Here is a 26,645-nt window from a genome sequence, read left to right on the forward strand (position 1 = left end):
CGGAGAATACCTGTCTGCAGGATCACTGTGCAACTAATTGGAAAAAAACATAAATTTTCCCATCTCAATTATTTATTTTCATCTGTTAATGTGAGAATAACCAAACTGTTCAAAATGTACGAAACCACATTTGACAATTAAAAACATGCTCGTTTTTTTCGCGGAAAAAAACGCATCCATGTGCACAAAACATGCAGAATGCATTCTAAATGATAGAATGCATAATGTATGCGTTTTTAATGAGTTTTTATAGCGTTTTTAGCGCGAAAAAAACGCGAAAACCTGAACGTGTGCACATAGCCTTAGTGAATAGAAGAGCAGATTTTCTGCGTTTTTCCCGCAATTCTATGCATTTTGGAAAAAATGCACAAAAAACGCATCAAAAACGCGGTAAAAAACCCATGCGGATTTCTGGCAGAAATGTCCGTTTTTTTGTCAGGAAAATTTCTGCAAGAAATCCTGACGTGTGCACATACCCTAACAGTCATAGGCTCCATCCATGGGGTCTGTCTGTTTGGGCAGCACCAACCTCCGCCTCCAGACACTGTACTGAGAGGTGATTGTTTTCCTTCACCATAAATCTCCCATTTAAGAAGGGACTCCAAGCTCTCAATGAGGTTTAGGTCAGGTGAGGACGGTGCCAGGTCATTATTCTTTTATCTTTAAGGCCCCTTACACACTGCCTTCTTGCCCAGTTACTATGTCTCGGTGACCACCTCCAGTAGTAGTATACGCCCAAAAACGATGCACAACACCGCGCACATTGACTCTGTCAGCACCATTCTAGTCAATGGCCCTGTCGGCACATATGCCCAAATCTCGTTTTGCTGGTGTTTGAATGCAAGCTGTGACGAGACCACTGACCCTGGGCAAGAACATAGTGTGAAAGGGGTTTAAGGCCATTACTGGCAGCCGAGCACTGGAGACTTCCATGCTGTGATGGAGCACTGTCCTGCATAGAAATCATGGCTTTCTAGAAGACGTAGACTTTTTTTTTTCTGTATCACTGCTTCAAGAAAGTGTCTTTCTGAAAACTGTCAGTAGGTTTGGGAGTTGATTTGAGTCAATCTTCAACCCAAAAGGGTCCAACTAGCTCATCTTCAATAATACCAGCCCAGAACAGTGCCCACCCCCACCGTGCTGGCTCCTGAGTCAGTGTGGAGGTCTGTGCCCATCACTGATCCAGTATGAGGCACATTTTGGTTCAGGAAAAACAAGCTGTCTAATAATGCTGCACTTCTTAATACAGGGTGTTGTATCTTTAGGCCTCGTCTTCCTCATTTCACAAATGCCCATCACCCGATCTGTCTTTCATACAGTAAATTGCTTGAGGTTTTTTTTTCTTTCTGGGCCGGTTTATAACCTTTTTTTTTTTTTCTTAACCTTTACTTATGTATGTGTGTATATATTTCTTACTTTGTCCTTAAGAGGTCATAACAGTTCTCTCGCTACATTTCTTATTGAAATACTATACTGCTGTAATAAGTCATTAGCAGAGCGGACCTGGGCGTAAGACTGCCGGGCACCATGCTGGCGAGCCCATGCCTCCAATTACTACATAGCCTTCATTATATACCATGTAGCCTAGAAAAGAAGAGACAAGACTGATGAGGATTATCCCTGCTTTCTATCATGGGAGTCTCTAAGGCTCTGTTCACATGTACAGTAGTTATTCTCATTTTTGATTCCCAGCAAAGAGAACCGCCCTATCTTTGCTGCCGAGTACAGGAATTGGCCAATTTAGGCGCTAAGTATTCTCGATTTTTTTTTTTTTTTTTTCCTTCCCCTATTTTCTAGAGCAGTGATGTAATATTTCAGATATTTAATATTTTCATGCTATAGCATTACAGAGTGAAGGCTTTATTTGTTGGTTATTAGTGATGAGTGAACGTAATGGGATAAGGTGTTAACAAATGGTCATCAATTGTCATCCATTAACAAAAAAAAAAATCTGTCTAAGTCCTTTACATGCCACCCAGAAACAGTAGAGGTGTTAAGATGCCCCTGTATTAAAAATGGATCCGTTACAAACAGAACAAAAATGGAAACCTAGAATTGTATCCGTATTTGCTCAGTTTTGTAAAGGATCAAGTTTTTTTTGTCTTTTAATAAATACCGGAATCTTTACAAGTAGATGAGAATGGAACATAATGTGAAGTAATGCAGCAATGTAAAAAAAAAAAGTCTACAGAATTGTAAGCTGCACTGTGAACCGTAAAAAACACGGATGGTGTTTAAGGGGTTAATGCAGTCTAAAACCACAGAAAAAAAACTTTTTGCAACTTGTCTGGTGAGCTGCAGCTGGAGGAAGCAAATTGAATGCTAATTTTCACTGCAGGATAACGCTGACGAGCCATGCTAATTGATAAAAGATTAATTTATCGGTTTTCCACAGGATGAGGACTGACCTGGTGGTCGGGATGGAGGTAGCACGGGGTTGGGGGGGGGGATGGAGGTAGCACGGGGGGGGGGATGATGGAGGTAGCACGGGGGGGATGATGGAGGTAGCACGGGGGGGGGATGGAGGTAGCACGGGGGGGGATGGAGGTAGCACGGGGGGGGATGGAGGTAGCACGGGGGGGATGGAGGTAGCACGGGGGGGGATGGAGGTAGCACGGGGGGGAGTGGAGGTAGCACGGGGGGGAGTGGAGGTAGCACGGGGGAGGGGGATGGAGGTAGCACTGGGGGGGATGGAGGTAGCACTGGGGGGGATGGAGGTAGCACTGGGGGGGATGGAGGTAGCACGGGGGGGATGGAGGTAGCACGGGGGGGGATGGAGGTAGCACAGGTGCAGCACGCTTCTGAGCATCCGTAAGAGGTAGATGCTCAGTATTCTAAGTGCGCAGTCTGTAGGGTGCCTGTCTCGTGTTTACGTGTCAGACACATCATGTCGATAACATGGGAGGTGTTGGGCAGCCCATGTCTATGTGTGACCAATGTGGTCTTATCGAGAAGCCACCTGCTCTCTGCTAATCCTTCTCTTTTTCAGGCGAGGCCATGGAACAAGGTCTACGTGATTGCTGCCGCTCTATCCGTATTGGAAAGATCTTGATCCAAAGTGACGAAGAAACGCAACGTGCCAAAGTTTACTATGCTAAATTCCCACCGGACATTTACAGGAGGAAGGTGTTGTTGATGTACCCAATACTAAGTGAGCGATACTATGGCATATAGCCTGTCTAGTTTTATGTTTCACCATAAATCACAAATGTTATCCCATACATTTATATTCTTTTCATTACTTTGGATGATGCTCTCGACCCCTCACCCCCTACGTGGCCGTTTTTGGGATCCATTCAGCTCTTGTAATGCCGCACATTCCATTGTTGTAAGACCATGTATAAACGAGGGGGTATGGCAGGGGAAACAAATGTCACCATTACACATGAGGACACTCTGGGCTAAGCAGACATGGGCCTATACTAGGGGATCCCACAGAGGCAAGCCCCAACCTCAAGCTCTATAGATTATGGTAGGGCGTCCTGCGCTGTCTACTCGATGCCTTCCCTTTTTCACCATAATCCATTCTCTGATGAAGGTCTAGACTGAAATATCATTATTTTCCCGGATCGGTAGCGTGATGGAATTTTTATTGACTACTTTCACAAGGGGTGTTCTCACAAGTCTATTTTCTGTTCTTGGGGTGTAAACCTACTTGTGCAGGTTGTCTACTTGCAGTCACTTTGACTGCCCTCTTTCTAGTAATGCTGGAGACCTGACAACGTGCAATGTGTGCACTCTGTGACTGCAGACAGTTCTTGTAGACTTTCACCACAATACTGGACAACCCCTTTAAGGTCTGGGGTCCATGGATGGAGACCTTCTTCACTCTTAACATTGAAGTAATACCCAAACACAACATATCACTCTGTACCACTGCATTTTTCCCCTGATTTCCTGTGCTGCTTGATACCATGTGCTTTAAGTGACTGTTCTCCATTTCGCCCATGGCTTTTGGATTCTTTCCCTCTGTCCGGATGGATTTCAGATTTAGCCCAAATTGTCTGCTCAGATATGTATCTTGATTTGTTTATTTTGTATATTAAATATATATTTTTTAATCTGTTAAAAAGAGGGGGGGGGGGGGGAAACTACTAGAGGATATTCTTGGACAGTTAGCTAAACGGTAGCAACCAGTGCCAGGCTGCTGCCAAGGCTAAAAAGTTCATGCAGTGAGGCAACTTGGCTCTACCTCCGTTAATTTATTAATAATATTTATTAAATATTCATTTGTTTTCATTTTGGAAAAAAAAAACTACCGTAGTTCAAAATGTCAAGTAAATATTTAGATCTTACCCAGGACTATAATAGGGGCATCTCCTCTACATCTGTCAGGGTTCTTTACTGTAAGAGCAGTGACACCATGGAGGTGAGAACGCCTGGAGGCCTTACTTCAATATAGCTATTAGGCTATGTGCACACGTTCAGGATTTTTCGCATTTTTTCCGCTATTAAAAACGCAATAAAACCGCGAAAAAAATGCATACCTTAAGCATCCTATTAGAATGCAATCCGCAATTTTTGCGCACAAGCTGCGTTTTTTTTCCCCGCGGCAGAATCGCATTCTGGAAAAAAACGCAGCATGTTCATTCTTTGTGCGGAATCGCGGGGATTCCGCACACATAGGAATGCGTTGATCCGCTTACTTTCCGCATGTGGCTGTGCTCACCATGCGGGATGTAAGCGGATCATGTGCGGTTGGTACCCAGGGTAGAGGAGGGGAGACTCTCCTCCAGGCCCTGGGAACCATATAATTGTTAAAAAAAAAAAAATGAATTAAAATAATCGTGATATTCTTACTTTCCAGCATCCCCGGCAGCCTTCCCGCTCCTCGCGATGCTTCCGTTCCCTGGGATGCTTTGCGGCAATGACCTGTGATGACGTAGCGGTCTCGTGAGATGCTACGTCATCAGGGGTCATTGCCACTAGGCATTATTGGGAGCGGGAAGACTGCTGGAGACGCCGGAAGGTGAGAATATCACTATTTATTATTAAATAATATCACGATTTTTTTACTATTTTTAACATTATATCTTTTTACTATTGATGCTGCATAGGCAGCATCAATAGTAAAAAGTTGGTCACACTTGTCAAACAATATGTCAACAGTTTTCCAAGCGATGCTACAGATCGCTTGGAAAACGTTAGCACTCTGCAAGCTAATTACGCTTGTAAAACGCTTTTTACCTGCGGCACAGTGGCGGAATTGCCGCGGAAATTTCCTCGGCAATCCCGGACGTGTGCGCATAGCCTTACAAGTTTTATGTGCTAGATGACTAGTCTTTTCTAGAGACTATTTGTGACTTCCATGATTTTAAGGATGAGCATCGCAGTGACTTGTGTCTTTCCCCTACTAACCATGTTATTCTGCTGACTGCTCATTGCATTAATGTACATACTGTTACTTACCCGTTCTAACCATTTAATTCATTGCAGGCACTGGAAATACCGTTATCGAAGCTGTAAAAGTTCTGATTGAACATGGCGTCCAACCGGCTTGTATTATACTGCTCAGTCTCTTCTCTACCCCACATGGTGAGTCTCTTCAGCCACCACCAGGCTGGATAGCTGAGTGTTCGTGTTTTCACGAGCCAGCTTTTCTTTTGTTAAAGGGAATCTTTTATCAGGTTCTTGCTATGTAATCTGAGAGCAGCATGATGTAGAGGCAGAGACCCTGATTCCAACATTGTCACTTACTGGTCTGCTTGCCTCAGTTTTTATAAAATCACAATTTTCTCTGCAGATCTACCAGTTCTCTAAAGACTAAGCTCTTTAACCCCAATCGCATCACTGATTGGCTGCTTTTTGTGTAAACTCTGCATAGGCGGAAAGCTGCAAATCTGTGCTGGGGGTGGGGTTATACAGAGCAGGAAGACTACATGACAAAAGACAACTAGTCCTCCAGTGGTTGTTATTATTATTATTTATATAGCACCATTGATTCCATAGTGCTTTACATGAGAAGGGGTTACATACAAGTTACAGATATCACTTACAGTAAACAAACTAACAATGACAGACTGATAGAGAGGGGCGAGGACCCTGCTCTTGCGGGCTTACATTCTACATTCTACAGGATTATGGGGAAGGAGACAGTAGGTCGAGGGTTGCAGGAGCTCCGGTGTTGGTGAGGCGGTAGCTTCGGTAGTGATGAGGAGGCAGCAGGGTCAGTGCAGGCTGTAGGCTTTTCTGAAGAGATGGGATTTCAGGTTCCGTCTGAAGGATCCAAATGTGGTTGATAGTCGGATGTGTTGGGGCAGAGAATTCCAGAGGATGGGGGATATTCGGAAGAAGTCTTGGAGGCGGTTGGGTAAGGAGCGAATAAATGTGGAGGAGAGAAGGAGGTCTTGGGAGGACCGGAGATTACGTGAGGGAAGATATCGGGAGATTAGTTCAGAGATATATGGAGGACACAGGTTATGGATGGCTTTGTAGGTCAGTATTAGTAATTTGAACTGGATACGCTGAGGGAATGGGAGCCAGTGAAGAGATTTGCAGAGGGGGGAAGCGGAGGAGTAGCGAGGAGAGAGATGAATTAGTCGGGCAGCAGAGTTAAGGATGGACTGGAGAGGTGCAAAGGTGTTAGCAGGGAGGCCACAGAGAAGGATGTTGCAGTAGTCAAGGCGGGAGATGATGAGGGCATGCACAAGCATTTTAGTAGATTGACGGTTGAGGAAAGGACGGATTCTAGAGATATTTTTGAGCTGGAGTCAACAGGAGGTGGAAAGAGCTTGGATGTGCTGTTTGAAGGACAAGGCAGAGTCAAGGGTTACGAGGCAGCGGACTTCCGGTACGGGGGGAAAGCATGATGTCGTTCATTGCGATAGATAGGTCAGGTAAGGAAGATCTATGAGATGGAGGAAAGATGAGTTCAGATTTGTCCACCTTGAGTTTGAGGAAGCGAGAGGAGAAGAAGGAGGATATGACTGATACACTCTGGACAGCATAAAGGTGGTACTGGAATCCATGGGACTTTTGAGTTGTCCCAGGCCAAGTGTATATATAGAAGACACAAAAGAGAATGGTAAAACCAAAAACACTCAGTTTGAAAAAATGTTTGCAGTAATCCGCAAGTGCTAGTAAAAGATGTAAATAACAGGGTATTTGGTTGATACGTTTTTTGCAAAAAATGTATACTAAGCTGCTCTACCAATCTTCACGGTATACCCATATCAGAGCAGTCCTAACTAATGTATGCAATCCCTATCTGATGTATTTAAAAACCTGATCATCTGTATATTACCTGTGTGAACAGGATTCAGAGAGGAAAAATCCATGTGTGCATACAGGGTAGAACAGCTTTTGTGCAGCTAGCCCAAGAGGAGTGGTGGAACTCCCCAGTCTTGTAGACACAAGAGAACAATTATGGAAACAGGAACACATGGGCTACTTGCACAGTGAACAAGTCTGTAAGAACATGTTCACACACCACCAAGAAACCTGAAGACACAAAAGAGAATAGTGAAACCAAAAACACTCAGTTTGAAAAAATGTTTGCAGTAATCCGCAAGTGCTAGTAAAAGATGTAAATAACAGGGTATTTGGTTGATACGTTTTTTGCAAAAAATGTATACTAAGCTGCTCTACCAATCTTCACGGTATACCCATATCAGAGCAGTCCCTAACTAATGTATGCAATCCCTATCTGATGTATTTAAAAACCTGATCATCTGTATATTACCTGTGTGAACAGGGTTCAGAGAGGAAAAATCCATGTGTGCGGATTACTGCAAACATTTTTTCAAACTGAGTGTTTTTGGTTTTACTATTCTCTTTTGTCTCTTCAGGTTTCTTGGTGGTGTGTGAACATGTTCTTACAGACTTGTTCACTGTGCAAGTAGCCCATGTGTTCCTGTTTCCATAATTGTTCTCTTGTGTCTACAAGACTGGGGAGTTCCACCACTCCTCTTGGGCTAGCTGCACAAAAGCTGTTCTACCCTGTATGCACACATGGATTTTTCCTCTCTGAACCCTGTTCACACAGGTAATGTACAGATGATCAGGTTTTTAAATACATCAGATAGGGATTGCATACATTAGTTAGGACTGCTCTGATATGGGTATACCGTGAAGATTGGTAGAGCAGCTTAGTATACATTTTTTGCAAAAAACGTATCAACCAAATACCCTGTTATTTACATCTTTTACTAGCACTTGCGGATTACTGCAAACATTTTTTCAAACTGAGTGTTTTTGGTTTTTTTTTTTAATTTAAATAGATTTTTATTAACAATATAAAAAAAAGGAGAACAACAGAATGCCATTTACATTGCATTATATCAGATACACATTTTCTTACTTTAATAAACCCCAACATTACCCCAACTACCCCCCTCCCCCATAAGACAGCTCAGTCTCAATCTCCACCCCACCGAGGCATTATCTGCCTCTTGTAATTTATCCTCTTCCAGGTCTTAGGAAACACGACGCCTATACTCCTCAATCCAAATCAAGCCAAGGAGACCATATTTTATTAAAGAGTTCTATTTTCCCCCTTTTACTGTACACCCCCTTTTCCAATTTTAGACCATGTTGAACATATTGGAGAAATTCCCTTCTCACAGGTGGTTCCGCGTTTATCCAGTTTCGTGCTATTACTTTCCTGGCCATGTAGAGTAGCCTAGCAATTGCAATCTTCCAAGTATTGTCAACTCCAATTTCTTCCACATATCCCAGCACACATACTATCGGGTCTCTAACAACTCTGCACTTATACGCTGCTTCAACTCGGCTCAAAACCACCACCCAAAAGGCAGCCAGTCTCGGACACGTCCACATCATGTGATATATTCCTGCCTTCTCACTCGCACACCTCGGACACCCAGAATTGGCACGCAATCCCGCTTTGTATAACACTTCCGGAGATTTATATACCCTATGCAAAATGTATAGCTGCGAGAGCCTATATGGTTCACTCAAGGATAGTCGCGGAACCCACTCCATCACCGATTCCCAGGTTTCATTTTCCATCGGCCCCACTTCTCTCTCCCACTTAGCTCTCGCCTTTATAGGGAAATCTAGCAGAAATGTGTGCATAAGGTCCTTATACAGAGTGGAAATAACTCCCCTTGTAGTACCCTCACCACACACATACTCCAACACTATATCATCTTGAACCCTGATATCAGCCTTCTTATTCTGAGCTCTAAAGGCATGTCTCATCTGCGCATACTGATATTCCCCTGTGGATCGCAAACCAAATTCTTCCTGCAATTGGGAAAAGGACTTCAGCTCCTGCTGCTGGATTATCTGGTGAACAAAGCAAATTCCCTTATTCTGCCATTCCATCAATCCTCCCAGGGCCTCAAAATCCTTTAAGTTGTGGTTAGACCATATCGGTGTGAATTTAGTCAACCCTGTAACCCCACGAATCTGCCTTAATCTATTCCATAATTTACGAATCAGGAACAGGGTTGGGTATATTTTCCCCAGCGCGCCCAATGAGCCATCCTCCAAACACCTGGCCATCGGTCGTCGGTCCGTCACCTCTTCCAATAGCTGTTGTACTGCACTGGATGACGCCCCTCGCGCCCAGCCCTTCAAATGCTGGCTCTGGGCCGCAAGGAAGTATATTTCCGGGTTGGGCAAAGCCAAACCACCATCTTCCTTGGGTCGTTGAAGCGTCTCCAAGCTAATACGTGGATATTGTCTACCCCATATCAAACTTCTAAAGAGGGCATTAATCTGCCTGAACTTCCCCCGAGGGATCCAAATTGGTGCGTTATGCAGAACATAAAGAATTTTGGGCATAAGGACCATTTTAATAAGGTTTACCCTACCGACGACCGATAGATGTAGCTTATTCCAGGCGTCTACCTTTGCCTTGAGTACCCCCATAACAGGAGTCAAATTTCTTTGCAGAAACTCCGCCACCGGCACCGAAATCCATATTCCAAGATATTTAAATTGGGAAACCACCTTCAGCCTCTCATCCCCAACATCCTCACTCACATTCTCTCCTACGTCATCCACTCTAAAAAGAACCGTCTTATCCCAATTAATTGTTAGTCCCGACACAGTACCAAATCTCTCAACAATTTCAACGGCCCCTCTTAGTGAATTGTCTGGATCCTCCAGGAACAGCAAAACATCATCCGCATATAACGCTATTTTTTCCTCTACTTTGCCATACCTAAACCCAGGGACCCCATCCGACTGCCGAATCTTAGCAGCAAGAGGTTCTACAGCCAACGCGAACAGGAGGGGTGAAAGCGGGCATCCCTGCCTAGTACCCCTAGCCAGCCCTATAGGATGAGATAGCTCCCCATTTACTCTAATTCTGGCGGATGGTAATGAGTACAACAGCTGTATCCAGGCCACAAACTGCGGGCCAAACCCCATACATTCCAGCACCTGCCAGAGGTACCCCCATTCGACGCTGTCAAACGCCTTATGTGCATCTAGCGATACAATCACTCTTCGACCACAGTTATCAGACTCTACCTGCAAATTTACATATAACCTCCGCAAATTGATCGCCGTTGATCTATCCGGCATAAAGCCAGATTGGTCCGAATGCACCAGACTCGCAATAACACTAGAGAGGCGGAGAGCCAACACCTTGGCCAGAAGCTTGACATCAATTGTTAGTAAAGAAATTGGGCGGTACGACTCCGGTTTCCCCAAGTCCTTATCCTCCTTTGGAATGACCACTATTATGGCCTCTCTCATAGAGGCTGGCAAGCGCCCACAAGACCTAGCTTCCTCCAATACCATTTTTAATCTAGGAATCAACACTTCTGCCAACCCTTTATAGATCTCAGCGGGTAACCCATCGACCCCAGGCGCCTTCCCATTGGCCATAGACATCAATGCCCGACTCAATTCCTCCTCAGTGATAGGGGCCTCAAGGCTCTCCCTATCTGCCTCACTCAGTCTCGGCAAATCCAGACCTTCCAAGAAAGTCAGTGCATCCTCGACCGATTCACCAACCCGAGAGGAATACAAATCTGCATAGAAGTCCGCAAAGGCTCTCAAAATTTCAGGTGTTTCCGTTATTTTACCTCCACTAGCAGAATCCAAAGAGTGTATATATGAAGAACCTCTCTGAGCAGCAGCCACTACCGACAGCATATGTCCCACTGTTTCTCCCTCCTGATAGAACAATACCCTTTGGAAATCTCGTTTCCTCTCAGCTTTGCCTAGCAGAATTTTTTCCAAATGATTTTGTGCGTTTTTCATTCTTCTCTCTGCCTCAGGGGTTCCCAGTGTGGCCATCCCATCCTCTGCTTCCTTCAACTCCTCAACTGCCGCTTTTTCTACCTCTCTCGTCCTCCGCTTACACCTACTAATGTCCCTAAACAGTAGTCCCCTCAGGTACGCCTTCATTGCATCCCAAATTGTAAGAGCGTCGGCGCTTCCATCATTTAAGAGAAAGAATTCCGCCACCTCCCGTCCTATACTTTCCAACTCAATACTCTGTAACCAATTAGGATGAATCTTCCATTCTCTCCCACTTAGCGAGCGAGCCCCCTCCAATCTAACCTCTACTTCAATTGGACTATGGTCCGACAAGGCCCTTGGCAGATATCTCACCTCCCCAACCAATGTGTCCAAAATCCTGTTACCCAGAGCCATATCAATCCTAGAGAGTGTGGTATGTGCCGGTGAATAACATGAGTACCCTCTCTCCCCCACATGTCTAACCCTCCACAGATCAATCAAACCTATCTCCTGTATATAGGTGCCAAATGTTGTTATGTGTCCCTCCGACCTATTCTGAGTATTTTTATTTTTATCCCAATATTCATCACAGATGTTATTTAGATCTCCGATAATTATTAACGGTGTCGGTCCCCATTTTTCCACTCGCTCCATTACTTCTCTAATCTTCCTGCTAGAGTAGGGAGGCGGAATATACATCGCGGCAACACACAGCATCACTCCATACAGTATACACCGTAATAGTACATACTGTCCCTCCACGTCCACATATACCTTCACCTCCTCATACTGAACTCCCGCTGGAACCAAGATTGAGACTCCTCTTGCATACGTGGAGAAGGTAGAATGATATCCCCTCTGGATCCATCGTCTATTCAAAACATCCACTTTTTCCCTTACCAAATGCGTCTCCAGCAAGCATATCATTGAGGCCCTTTGGTCTCTTGCATATTGCAAACACGCAGCACGTCTAGATTTCTCCCCTAGGCCTCTCACATTCCAGCACAAAATCTTAAAACGGGTCCCCATCACTTGGCTCATCTTCACTATAAGTATCATCAATTTTGAGCTCAGGCTGTCTAACTACCCTCCCAACTCCCCCTCCCACCCTTCCCCCCTCACATCTAACCATTCCACCTCTTTCCAAGAGTGGGGCATCATCGCCCATAGCGAACACTCCGTTTGGCATTACCTTCCCAACCCTCCTCCCACCACTGTACATAACAGGATTTCAGACATTTTGAAAAATAACGTTCTCAAAACATTTTAACTTAGAATTATTTGCACACACAAGAAGTCTGCATAAACTTAAAATATGTCGCAAACCCTTCCTCCCCCTTTCCCAGCAGCCATTACACCATCCCTTTAACTTTAACTGGATATAATCCAGCTCCCTTCTTCCCCCCCCATACCCCTTGGCTTGTCAATCACATGACTCTTTTCCAACTGACAGATAAGTAAACAACTTCAGACTCTTCCCACAGTTTCAGTCTCCTTTTCCTTTAAGCTTTTTAGCATTAATATCGATCCACTGGGTAGCGTCCTCCGGCTTCTGGAAAAAATGAATTTTATCAAACGCCACCACCCTCAGTCTTGCTGGGAACATCATGGAATACTGCACACCCAATTCCCTCAGCCGTCTCTTTATACCCGTGAACATCATCCGTTGTTTCTGCACCAGAGTAGAATAGTCTGGGTATATAGCAATCTTTTGACCTTCAACTGTCAGATCCGTCATGTCTCTGGCCTTCCTCAGGATAATGTCTCTGTCTCTATAGTTTAGAATTTTGGCGAGCATGGTACGGGGATTCGCTCCAGGGACAGGTGGTTTCGGCGGGACCCTATGCGCTCTTTCTACCGCGAACACTTTTGTTAGCGCCATATCTCCAAATGTCTCTAACAGCCATTTTTCAATATATTCCGTTGGATTCCTCCCTTCAGCTTTTTCAGGGATGCCCACTATGCGAATATTATTTCTTCTGGACCTGTTCTCAAGGTCCTCATTTTTCGCAGCCAATTCAGCTATTGCTTGAGTGAACTTTTTCTCTGCTTTTTGCAGCTGCACTATATGGTCTTCTGCAGTGCTCACTCTCTCCTCTACCTCCCCCACACGTTTGTCAATCTTCTGCATGGCTGCGTTTATCTGGGCTGTGTCCCCCTTAACCTCCTGTATCTGTATGGTCAGAGATTGTTTACATGAAGAGACTAGCGCAAAAACGTCTCTTAGGGTAGGCTCAGCTTCTGGCGCCATTTCCTCGGGTCCCCCTTCTGCCACCGCCATTTTACTCTCCTTTCTCCCCTGTTGTACCTCATGTTCTCCTGCTGGGCTCTCCTCCTCCTCCTCCTCTTCGGTATCAGCTCCGGCTCCCTCCTCTGCGGCCTCCGCTCTCGCAAACTGCTGGAGCTTTGCCGCTACCTCCATGCGCTTTCTGCATGCGGCGTTCTCCTTGTCTGCCTTTTCCCTCAAGTCGGCGCCATCTTGGATTGCGCCTGCATCCCCGGCTCCCGCGTCCTTCTGCCGTCTCCTGGTCATGTTCGTCGGTTCCAGCGCTACCGAACAGCACCGCCGGCCTCTCCAAGTCTCCCCGCAGCCAGTAAGCCCCCGCAGGGACCAAACAGCAGCGGCTCTGCAGGATTTTACAATATACAGCGGCGGGAGCTCACAGCCGCACGTCCGCTCACATGGACTCTCAGGCCACGCCCCCAGTGTTTTTGGTTTTACCATTCTCTTTTGTGTCTTCAGGTTTCTTGGTGGTGTGTGAACATGTTCTTACAGACTTGTTCACTGTGCAAGTAGCCCATGTGTTCCTGTTTCCACAAGTGTATATATAGTGAAGAGTAGGTGTCCTAGAACAGAGCCTTGGGGGACTCCAACAGAGAGAGGGTGAGATGAGGAGGTAGTGTGGGAGACACTGACTGTGCGGTTGGAAAGGTACGAGGAGATCCAGGATAGGGTGAGGTCTTTGATGCCAAAGAAGGAGAGGATCTGTAGTAGGAGGCAGTGGTCAACTGTATCGAAAGAAGAGGACAGGTCTAGAAGGAGGAGTATACAGTATTGTCTGTTAGCTTGGCTGTAAATAGGTCATTAGTAATTTTGGTCAGTGATGTTGGGTAGGGAGGTTATGGGGTTTGGGCATTGGTATGGTATACAAAGGGGTTGTGGTTGAACAATGTAGACTTGCCTTGTTTGATCGATCTTATTTTTAAAGTGTGTTGCAAAGTCCTCAACAGAGATGAGGGAGGTTGGAGTTAAGGTTTTGAATAACTGTTTGGGTTTGGAGGATAGGGAAGATACAAGTGTTGTGAAGTAGGCCTGTTTAGTAGAGGCGAGAGAAGATTTAAAAGCGAGTGTTGCCTGTTGGAATACAGTGAAGTCTTCTTGCGAATGTGTTTTCTTCCAACGCCGCTCTGCAACCCTGGACATTTGCCGGAGCTTTTTAGTGATGTTGTTGTGCCAGGGTTGTCTATTGATACGTCGCACTCTGCCATGAACGAGAGGGGCAACTGTGTCAATAGCTGATGCGAGAGTGGCATTGTAGAAAGCAGTGTCTATGTGGTGGAGTGAGGATGTGGATGCCAGTGGTAGGATAGTCAGAGAGTATGTGGGTGTCTAGGTGTGCGAGGTTTCAGAGGGGGTGCGCATGTTGCTGGACATGGGTGACTGGTGAGGAGGACAGGGATGAGAAAGTGAGCAGATGGTGGGCGGATAGAGGGAGGGGGAGGTGTGAAGTTAGATAGAGAGCAGAGATGAGTGAAGACCAGGTCTAGTGTATGTCCGTCTGTGTGGGTGGCTGTGGAGGACCACTGAGTAAGTCCAAAGGATGAGGTAAGGGACAGAAGTTTGGAGGCTGTTGACTGAAGGGTATCAGTGGGGATGTTGAAGTCACCTATGATGATGGTGGAAATGTCAGCAGAGAGAAAGTGAAGAAGCCAGGTGGAGAATTGGTCAATAAAGGCAGTGGTCGGGCCCGGAGGTTGGTATACAACGGCCACTTGGAGGTTGTAGGGGGAGTAGATGCCGACAGAGTGGACTTCAAAAGAGGGGAGGATAAGGGAGGGTAGAGGTGGGATTGGGTTAAAGGTGCAGTTAGAAGAAAGAAGACCCACTCCTCCACCATGTCTGTTGCCGAGGCCGCGGTAAAACAGCGCAGCAGGGGAGGCGGTGTCAGAGGGTGTTAGCCATGTTTCTGTGAGGCCGAGGAAGGCAAGCTTGTGAGAGAGAAAAGGTTCATGAATCACATGAAGCTTATTGCAGATTGAGCGGACATTCCAGAGTGCTCTAGAGAGCGCGGGGGGGCGATGTCACAGGTTTTACGTTGGAAAGATTGTGGTAGTTCATATTAGATAGGGAGTGGTAGGAAGGGGTAGTAATGGGAGGAATGAGCTGTGGGGGTCCAGGGTAAAACACTGACTGTATTGCAAAAAAAAACACAGCCTAGTAAGCGCCATCACTGGAATCACGCTCCTCTCAAATTACATAGCAAAAACCTGCTGACAGTATTACCTTTAAAGTTTGTCTATGAAGTAACTACCCTTTCAATAACCTACTTGATCATCTTATTAATAGAAATCCACATGGAAAGCTTTTAGAGGCAGGACTGTAGTGAAATGTCGGTGAATATTATGGGGGGGTCATTCCCTTTCAGACAATCTTTGTCTCCATTTGCATTTTATAAAAAAAAAAAAATACACACTTGGCTTTCCTCACTTTCCCTCGGGTCCAGCTCTGAGTCTCTGCTGCCAGTGTGTCCTGTATTGGCTGTGGCATTGATGTCACGTCAGCATCGTATCAGTCAACTCAGCGGCTCTTAGGGGGCGTTCTGTCTACATGAGCAGAGCTGCTGAGCTCCTTGATTGGCTGCAGTGACCGCCAACCACTCAGTTCAGGACCCAGGACTGGAGAATAAAGCACTGATTGCGGATAGTGATGAGCGAACGTGCTTGGATAAGGTGTTAGTCTTCGTCGTGCGTGAATACTATGTTCGAGTCCACGCAGCAGCATCTTGTAGCTTTTCAACAGATGCAAAGGATTGCCTGTTAGGCTACCCCTACATGTGTTTTGGCTGTCGAACAGCCGGCGGGGACTCGAATATAGTATTTGAGCATGCCAAAGACACTGTTTGCACACAAGTGTGCTGATAACCACCGATTGACCAAACCGCTGCACGGCCAGCTCTACCCTCACCTACTGTATCCTCACCCATCCCTTGTAGATTGTGAGCCCTCGCGGGCAGGGTCCTCACTCCTCCAGTACCAGTCGTGACCTGTATTGTTCAAGATTATTGTACTTGTTTTTATTATGTATACCCCTCCTCACATGTAAAGCGCCATGGAATAAATGGCGCAATAATAATAATCCCAGCACGCTCTCTCATCACTAATTGTGGATTGTCTTTTACAACCACCTGCAGGAGGGGACCAAGATTTTCAGACGAGGGGCACCCCCTGTAACACACAGATGTAATGATACTATTCCATGTGTCATCTTATTTCCAGGTGCCATCTCCATCATCCAGGAGTTTCCAGACATAACCATTTTAACCACTGAGGTCCACCCGGTTGCTCCCACACACTTTGGCCAGAAGTATTTCGGCACAGACTGACCGTATGGATGCTCCGGTGCTATGGAGGTATCAGATTGACAATTTCCTTAAAGTCTGGCAGCGTCCTGGCTAATCTTCAGTGCCTTGCCACCTACTGCTTGGATGGGGCACTCAATTATGCAATCCTTTTTACTGTACCATGATTTTTCAAGCTTTTTATTCAGCCTGAACGCTTGGCCATCAATCACAGAACCTGACCGGTGTTTTTCCTTGGTGTTCGTTGCCTACACACCACCTCGAGTGTTCAGTGCACATTCCATTCAAAAGCAGCTTGTAGCGCGCGTGGAGGAGTTCCAGGGCATCAAATCCTATTTATTTCTTTGTATTAAAATAATGGAAAAACAGACAATACATCTGGTGATCTGATTGGTGGGTGTGAGATTGTCTCGTTAACTGTAAAAGTACAAATGTAACTAGAGTCTTGGAAAATCAGGAAAAGCAATGAATGTACTGCTGATGAAGAACAAGATGCCCAGAAGATATACTAATAAGGAGGGCAACATTTCCTGCAGCATTAAAGGGGTTGTCCACTACTTTTTAAAACTTAATATGTCCTGGGTTGTGGAAAAAAGAAAAAAGATCCTCCCTCACCTGCCGTGTCGTGTCCCCCAGCTCAGATGGATTGTGAAGGCCGCAGTAGTTCAGCGGCGGCTGCAGCAGACACCGGTCACCTCCCCACCGAAGGGGCAATCCAGCGGGTGGCAGGAGCAACTTCCATCCAGTAGGCAAGGATTGTGGTTTTAATTTTATAAATTATTTAACGGTAGTTGATCACCCCTTTTTAAAGGAGATGTCCACCCATCATTTTTATTTTTTTTTTTATTCTTATAAACTTGCCATCTGCTGTAAAATAAAAAAATATATATATAAAATACTCATTTGGTCTCCACTGTTTTGTGTTTTTTTTTCCAATTTGGGCAGTGATTTAAAATAAAAAAAATTACGACTTTCATAAGTTTTTGTTACTTGTTTTGCATAAATTAGCAGTACACACATATTAAAATGTAATTTTTTTTCCTGTCCTTTTTATATAGCGTCAGTTCATGGTTCTATAAAAATAAAAAAAATAGTATAACGCGCATACTGCATTTTGAAGAAAAACCACACATTGGCCCCAATTCGTGGAGACCGGTGTTGTTCATGGCAGTCTTGATGAGGTGGCATCAGGAACATCTGAAAAGTGGCGAATGCCCTCCATTCACCTCGCCAAAAATTTTACGCCAGTCAGAGACTGGATTAAAGGGAAGGTGCCGTCAAAATTTTTTTTTTGCCAGCGATTGAAAAAATGTAAAGAATTAATGTTTCAATTTTCTTAAATTATCATGTTTATAATTTAGCAAAATGACAATTTTAAAAGATTTGGCATTTCCACTTTTAAACACTAGTGGGAGCAGCTAATGAAATTTGACAAAAACCTAGTGTACAACTAGCTCACATTACTGCACTGCAGTAATTATGGGCGGAGTCTGCTGATGTGTGTGATGTCTCCTCCCCTTCTGGGTGTTTGCTAAGGGATAAGAGAGGATGTCTCTCCCCTCTGTACCAATCTGTCATTGTAATCCTGTTTACTGTAAACGATATCTATAACTATGTAACCCCTTCTCATGTACAGCACCATGGAATTAATGGTGCTATATAAATAAATAATAATCAGGAACCCAGTGAGCAGCCATTTTGTTTGTGACTGCAGAGTTATACTGACAAGTAGACAGTCACAGAGGATGGCAGGCAGCAAGGATCCTGGGAGATATGTGGTGGAGGGAGCAGGGTAACAGCAGCACAGAGTATTTCAGGAGAGCAGTGTGCTGGTCTATGGGGGGGGGGGGGGCACCATGTTCGGTGCGCAGAGCAGCCAGGGACTGTACATAGGGCGCTGTCTTTTATACACATGGATGGACCGTCTGCTCCACAAAAATCCAGGAAACATTTCTGCGGATTGATGGCCTGTTCTGATCCACACATTGCATGCAGACCCCATTCCCCTCCTCAGATCCTGTCCTGGCGATGTGTGAAAGCGAGGCGACCGGTGCGGCCCGGGGTGACGCTGGGGGGAAATGTAGCCATATAGTAACGATAAAAATGAGACCCCTCTCTTCAGCTGCCTCACCAGCCCTCCCCTGATGGCACCTAACTGGAGGTCATGCTGCCCCCTCTATTACCCCAGACCCGTGTGCAGCTGCTCAGCCAGAACCACCCTAGAATGGGTCCGCTTTCTGAAGATAATACTGCCATAGTGTTCACAAATGATACCATGTGGCATAGTAGTTAGCACAGCAGCCTTGCAGCACTGGGGTCCTGGGTTCAAACCCCTCCCAGGACAACATCTGCAAAGAGTTTGTATGTTCTTTCCTCCGGGTTCTCCAGTTTCCTCCCACATTCCAAAGACATACTGATAGGGAATTTAGATTGTGAGCCCCAATGGGGACAGTGATGATAATGTGTGCAAACTGTAAAGCGCTGCGGAATATGTTAGCGCTATATAAAAAGAATGATTATTACCATCATATAGACCGCAAATAACGACGCCATAGTGTTCTCACATAACAACGCCATGTAGATCACACATAACGGGGGGAGAGGATTAGATACACAGCTCAGTCAGTATCATACAGGATAGGATTAGATGCACTGCTCAGCAGTCAGTATCACACAGGGGAGGATTAGATACACGTCTCAGCAGACAGTATCAGGCAAGAGAGGATTAGATACACAGCTCAGTCACTATCACACAGGATAGGATTAGATGCATGGCTCAGCAGACAGTATCAGACAAGAGAGGATTAGATACACATGGGTGGAGATACACTGCTCAGAGTCAGCATCACAAAGGATAGGATTAGATTGCCTCTCCCCCACTGATACTTACTCCGCTGCCGAGTCCTTTCTCCCTCCCGTCCTTGGTCGTCTCCTCCTCCTATAATGCAGGGCTCCTGCGATTATACTGGGAAACTGGAGCTCACAGATGCACTGTGAGCTCCAGAAAGATGGCACGGATTTCCTGCCTCTATTATGGTGTGGACGGCTCAGGGGGCGTGGCCAGATCACAGCAGGGAGCAGCTCAATGTAAAGTATAGGGTCGGATGCCGACCGCAGATGTCTATGCCCAGGGCTGCCGTATTTGCAGAGTGTAAGGGTATGTGCACACGTTGCGGATTCTCTGGGGATCCGCAGTGTTTTTTGAGGTGCAGAAACGCTGCAGATCCGCAATTGATTTACAGTACAATGTAAATCAATGAGAAAAAAAAAATGCTGTGCACACGTTGCAGAAAATCTGCTGCGGAAACACTGCGGTTTAAATGAAGTAGCATGTCAATACTTTTTTGTGAATCTGCAGCGTTTTTGTACCAATTCAATTATAGAAAACAGCAGGGGTAAAAAAAACGCAGCAAATCCCCAAAGAAAACCGCCGCAAAAATGCCCAAAAAACGCTGCGAAAACGCGACAAATCCGCAGGTGCCTAAGGCTATGTGCACACGCTGTGGATTTTGCTGCGGCTCTGCAGCGTTTCCCATGAGTTTACAGTACAATGTAAACCTATGGGAAACAAAACGCTGTGCACATGCTGCGGAAAAAAATGCGCGGAAACACAGCGGTTTACATTCTGCAGCGGTTTTACAGCTGCTCCTATAGAAAACCGCAGTTGTAAAACCGCAGTAAAAACGCAGCGTTTTAGCCCTGCAGATTTAGGCTATGTGCACACGTTGCACATTCTGTGTGGATCCGCAGTGTTTTTTGCGGTGCAGAAACACTGCAGATCCGCAATTGATTTACAGTACAATGTAAATCAATGAGAAAAAAAAAGCTGTGCACACGTTGCAGAAAATCCGCTGCAGTTTAACCCTGCTGTTCTGTTGGTCAAAAATGACCGACTTTGAACTTCAATATTCTTTAAAATATTCAAGATGCGGCTCTGAAACCCGTGGCCGACCGACCCATCCTCATTTAAGTCAATCAACCACAAGTTTCAGAACCGCATCTTGAACACCCCAAAAAATACCAAAGTTCAAAATAGGTCTCCCCAGACCGAACAGAACAGCAGGGTTAAAAGAAGTAGCATGTCACTTTTTTTGCGAATCTGCTGTGTTTGTGTACCCATTCCATTATAGAAAACCGCAGGGGTAAAAAACACAGCAAATCCACACAAAAAAACAGCTTCGGATCTGCACAAAATCCGCAGCTGCGTTTTTTGCCAGGAGAGGCAGAATCCGCACCAGAAATTCCTAATGCTAATCCGCAACATGTGCACATAGCCTTATCAAATACGCTGCGGAAAAATCTGTAGTGGACCATTCTACGTGTGCACATAGCCTAAGTGTCGTGCAGCTCCACTTACACTCCTGCAAAGCAAAATGGCGGCACCCAGTGGCTAAAAAAAATAAATAAAAGTTAGTTAAAAAATGTAAATTTGTATTAAAAATAATTGTTTATATAAACAATAATTTTTAATACAAAAAATAAAATGCGGCACCTTTCCTTTTAAGATTTGTGAATGAACATACGCCACAACTAGTCATAAATTAGATAAGCCAGCATCGCCAACCCCACCCATTTTGGAAATGCCAGAAGTCACAGTTTTTGCGCAGTCTTGCATTATACAAACATGTTGCAAATTTTCAAAGTGTTTTACACCACCTGGTTTCTGGCAAAAACACATTGATGAACCTGGGCCACTGCACGTCATGTGTTTTAGAGATCATGCAGATGTCTGAGCAACGCGATGTGAGCACGGACTGGCCGCGACTTGTGCGTGACGGCTTCATATAATTCCATGAGACTGTCACGCTTAGGTCCGGAGAGCTGAGGCCAATCCATGCAGTGCAGTCCGTGCTCGCACCGGTGTCTGCATGAGCCCTTAGGCCATGTTCACACAGTGCGTTTTTTACCGCGGAACCGCGGCGGTTTTGCCGCTGCGGTTCCGCAGCTGTTTTCCATGCAGGGTACAGTACACTGTACCCTATGGAAAACAGGACACACTGTGCACATGGTCCGGAAATTGTAAAAAAAAAGACGCGCTGAATAGCTCCCGGAAAAAAGAAGGAGCATGTCAATTCTTTTTCCGGAGCCGCAGCGGTTCTGCACCCATAGACCTCCATTGTGAGGTCCAAACCGCAGTAAAACCCGCAGATCAAAAATATATCTGCGGGTTTTACTGCGGTTTGATGTGCAGAACCGCTGCAGCAGGAAGTGCGGGGAGCGGGCGGAAGTGCGTGGGCGGAGTGTGGCTGCCCCCCCCGTGTTCCGATCCCGCCCCCCCGTGCTCCGATGCCCCCCCCCAGTGCTCCGATGCCCCCCCGTGCCCTAATCTCCCCCCCTTATACTCACCCGGCGTCCCGGTGTCCGTCCGGCCGTCTTCTCCCTGGGCGCCGCCATCTTGCAAAATGGCGGGCGCATGCGCAGTGCGCCCGCCGAATCTGCCGGCCGGCAGATTCGTTCCAAAGTGCATTTTGATCACTGAGATATAACCTATCTCAGTGATCAAAATAAAAAAATAGTAAATGACACCCCCCTCACTTTGTCACCCCCATAGGTAGGGACAATAAAAAAAAATAAAGAATTTTTTTTTTTTTTTTTTTCACTAAGGTTAGAATAGGGGTAGGGTTAGGGGTAGGGGTAGGGGTAGGGGTAGGGGTAGGGTTAGGGGTAGGGTTAGGGGTAGGGTTAGGGTATTTTCAGCCATTTTAACCCTAAAAAAATTCCTAGAAAACACACAGACTCTGGCTAGAAAACTGCATCAAAAAAACGCATCAAAAACGGACCAAAAAAGGACCAAAAAAAGGACCTGCGTTTTCTGCCAAGAGCTGCAGTTTTTTAAAAAACAGTCAGGAAAAAAAAAGGATGGAAATCCTGAACGTGTGAACATACCCTTAGGGTATGTGCACACGTACAGGTCCTTCTCAAAAAATTAGCATATAGTGTTAAATTTCATTATTTACCATAATGTAATGATTACAATTAAACTTTCATATATTATAGATTCATTATCCACCAACTGAAATTTGTCAGGTCTTTTATTGTTTTAATACTGATGATTTTGGCATACAACTCCTGATAACCCAAAAAACCTGTCTCAATAAATTAGCATATTTCACCCATCCAATCAAATAAAAGTGTTTTTTAATAACAAACAAAAAAAACAACAAATAATAATGTTCAGTTATGCCCTCAATACTTGGTCGGGAATCCTTTGGCAGAAATGACTGCTTCAATGCGGCGTGGCATGGAGGCAATCAGCCTGTGACACTGCTGAGATGTTATGGAGGCCCAGGATGCTTCAATAGCGGCCTTAAGCTCATCCAGAGTGTTGGGTCTTGCGTCTCTCAACTTTCTCTTCACAATATCCCACAGATTCTCTATGGGGTTCAGGTCAGGAGAGTTGGCAGGCCAATTGAGCACAGTAATACCATGGTCAGTAAACCATTTACCAGTGGTTTTGGCACTGTGAGCAGGTGCCAGGTCGTGCTGAAAAATGAAATCTTCATCTCCATAAAGCATTTCAGCCGATGGAAGCATGAAGTGCTCCAAAATCTCCTGATAGCTAGCTGCATTGACCCTGCCCTTGATGAAACACAGTGGACCAACACCAGCAGCTGACATGGCACCCCACACCATCACTGACTGTGGGTACTTGACACTGGACTTCAGGCATTTTGGCATTTCCTTCTCCCCAGTCTTCCTCCAGACTCTGGCACCTTGATTTCCGAATGACATGCAAAATTTGCTTTCATCAGAAAAAAGTACTTGGGACCACTTAGCAACAGTCCAGTGCTGCTTCTCTGTAGCCCAGGTCAGGCGCCTCTGCCGCTGTTTATGGTTCAAAAGTGGCTTTACCTGGGGAATGCGGCACCTGTAGCCCATTTCCTGCACACGCCTGTGCATGGTGGCTCTGGATGTTTCCACACCAGACTCAGTCCACTGCTTCCTCAGGTTCCCCAAGGTCTGGAATCGGTCCTTCTCCACAATCTTCCTCAGGGTCCGGTCTCCTCTTCTCGTTGTACAGCGTTTTCTGCCACATTGTTTCCTTCCAACAGACTTACCATTGAGGTGCCTTGATACAGCACTCTGGGAACAGCCTATTTGTTGAGAAATTTCTTTCTGGGTCTTACCCTCCTGCTTGAGGGTGTCAATGATGGCCTTCTTGACATCTGTCAGGTCGCTAGTCTTACCCATGATGGGGGTTTTGAGTAATGAACCAGGCAGGGAGTTTATAAAAGCCTCAGGTATCTTTTGCATGTGTTTAGAGTTAATTAGTTGATTCAGAAGATTAGGGTAATAGGTCGTTTAGAGAACCTTTTCTTGATATGCTAATTTATTGAGACAGGTTTTTTGGGTTATCAGGAGTTGTATGCCAAAATCATCAGTATTAAAACAATAAAAGACCTGACAAATTTAAGTTGGTGGATAATGAATCTATAATATATGAAAGTTTAATTGTAATCATTACATTATGGTAAATAATGAAATTTAACACTATATGCTAATTTTTTGAGAAGGACCTGTATCTGTGAGGGCTGCGGATTTTTCCGCAGCGGATTTCATAAATCCGCAGTGCAAAACTGCTGCGGTTTTTCTGCGGATTTATCGCGGTTTCTATTGCGGATTCTGCTTCGGGTTTACACCTGCAGTTTTCTATTGGAGCAGGTGTAAAACCGCAGCGGAATCCGCACAAAGAATTGACATGCTGTGGAATGTAAACCGCTGTGTTTCTGCGCGTTGTTTTCCGCAGCATGTGCACTGTGGATTTCGTTTTCCATAGGTTTACATTATACTGTAAACGCATGGGAAACCGCTGCGGATTCGCAGCGTGTTCACATACCCTTATACTGGTTTCTCAACATCAGCAGTAACATCTGGCAGTATATGCCATAAATGCTGGATAGGTATGCACTTTTTTGTGAAAACCTTAAATCCCATACAAAACTCCTATGGATGCGCCATTTTTGGGGAGGCTGAGAGCTGATGTTTTTAGTCTGGAACGGGGCCCCTTCCCAGGCTATTAATATCAGCCCAGAGCTGTATGCCTAGCCTTTGCTGGTTAATTATAGGGGGACTGTCTTTTTTGAGGGGGTCCTACATTTTAATCAGTAAAGGCTACGTATACAGGTGTGAGCTGATATTAATAGCCTGGGAAGCTCTATGTGTATTACTCCCTTTCCAGGCTGTAAACATCAGCCCCAGCCGTCAGCTTTCCCTCTGCTGGTTATGAAAATTTAGGGATACCCCACGCTATTTTTTTTCTTCTGATATTCAGTAATATAATCCATGTACAGTAAGCTACACCTGCATAGTACTAATTTTATATATGACTGATCTTTATTGCTATACTATTGTCAGGCCGTGCTGTGATTTTACTGTATGGGGCAGCTGAGATGTCAGGCTTTCAAAGGACATGGGTGTGTAAAAATCGAACGGCACTCGCAATTTTTTTTTCTTTTTCCCCTCGCACTCTGACTTCTATTGCCGAATGCGATCTGTTTTTCGCATACAATCATGCTGCGATTTTTTTTTTTTATATTTTTTTTTACCAGTAAAATTGTTATCTGATCTGAGAAAAAAAAAAAATCGTACCTTAACACACAATCCTAGAATAACATTGGTCCAACTGCAATCCAATTTTTAATGTGTTGCACTATCGAACAGCCGCAAGACATGCAGTAGCGGGGACTTGAACATATTATTCAGGCACACTGAAGACACAGCACCCAAGCATGCTCAGATAACACCTTATCCACGCTCGCTCATCACTAATAATAAACCATCGCAGAGCCAAACAAAAAAAACACTGCACACAATAATTATAAATTACACAGATTTATTTACGACAGGCAACAAATCCAGAAAAAAAAAATACATTGTGAAAATGAACATTGTCGATTAAAAAAAAAATCCCTGCAACAAGCATAAAAATAATCATTGTATAAAACGTAAAAAGGATTTGTGTCGTTCCAGTCCTGCTTAGGAACAAAGTGCGAAATAAGAAAAATGACTGTCAAACAGCCTGTTCTAGGTATACGGTGCAGCTGTAACCTGCGTATAACAGCGGCTCCTTATATAAATGACATGAGTCAGGAATGTTCTGAGAACGGCCGGGGAATTGTTCCCGTGTTGCTGCCTTCATAAAAGTGCAATGCATTACAATGTAAGACCCGCAGAGATACTGTGGATCATCGCAGTTTGGTAATGGAGAGGGAACTCCTTGTCATACATCCAATTAGGAGTTAAAGAGAACCTGTACCTAGCGTCACACTGCCTGATCCCCGGGCAGCATGCATCAGACACTGGCTCCGGCATTCCAACCATGTAGGTTTTACTTTGCGAGCAAACATGTTGAAAATCCGGGTGCTCCTCGCCCCAATCGCCAAGACTGACAGTTCACTCCCTATGTGCATAGACCTGTCAGTCAGGCTGGGGAGGGAAGAAGCCGGCCGGGGACAGCATCAGTCTAATCTTTCCAGACTTACAGGGCCCGATTCATCATTTGTCAAGCCTTTTTTTTTTTTTTTTTTTTTGGGCCTTTGATAGTTTTTTTTTTTTTTTTTTCTTCTTTGCACTAAATTCTTCAAAATGGTGCACGTAATTCATGAATTTTGCACACAACAAAAATACTCTTTATTTTAGTCTTAAGGCATGAATCTGGCAACAGGTTTTTGCTATTTAACCTGAGAGAAGCATGACATGGGGACAGAGACCCCGATTCCAGCAATGTATCACTTACTGTGCTGCTTGCTGTAGTTTTGATAATCTCATGCTGAAACAGTGATTTTTATCACTAGAGGACTAATGATTTTTATCACTAGAGGACTAATAATCCTGTTATAATCCTGTATGCGGTCCTCCATATTCATAAGCTCTGTATAACCCTGCCTCTACTACTGATTGGCC

At 45.0% G+C, this 26,645-nt stretch overlaps 1 protein-coding gene across 1 annotated transcript in view; it reads left to right on the forward strand.

Moving 5' to 3' along the window:
* UPRT (uracil phosphoribosyltransferase homolog) overlaps positions 1-17,644 on the forward strand; it is a 30,492-nt gene extending 12,848 nt beyond the window's left edge. Inside the window, exons 5-7 of the mRNA XM_069747233.1 lie at positions 2,990-3,151; positions 5,437-5,535; positions 16,660-17,644. Coding sequence (XP_069603334.1) covers positions 2,990-3,151; positions 5,437-5,535; positions 16,660-16,766 — 368 coding nt within the window. The 3' untranslated portion in view covers positions 16,767-17,644. The remainder of the gene's footprint in view (positions 1-2,989; positions 3,152-5,436; positions 5,536-16,659) is intronic.
* Positions 17,645-26,645: the final 9,001 nt, after the last annotated feature.

This window comes from Ranitomeya imitator, chromosome 2 (genome assembly GCF_032444005.1).
Source record: "Ranitomeya imitator isolate aRanImi1 chromosome 2, aRanImi1.pri, whole genome shotgun sequence".
Taxonomy (NCBI): Eukaryota; Metazoa; Chordata; class Amphibia; order Anura; family Dendrobatidae; genus Ranitomeya; species Ranitomeya imitator.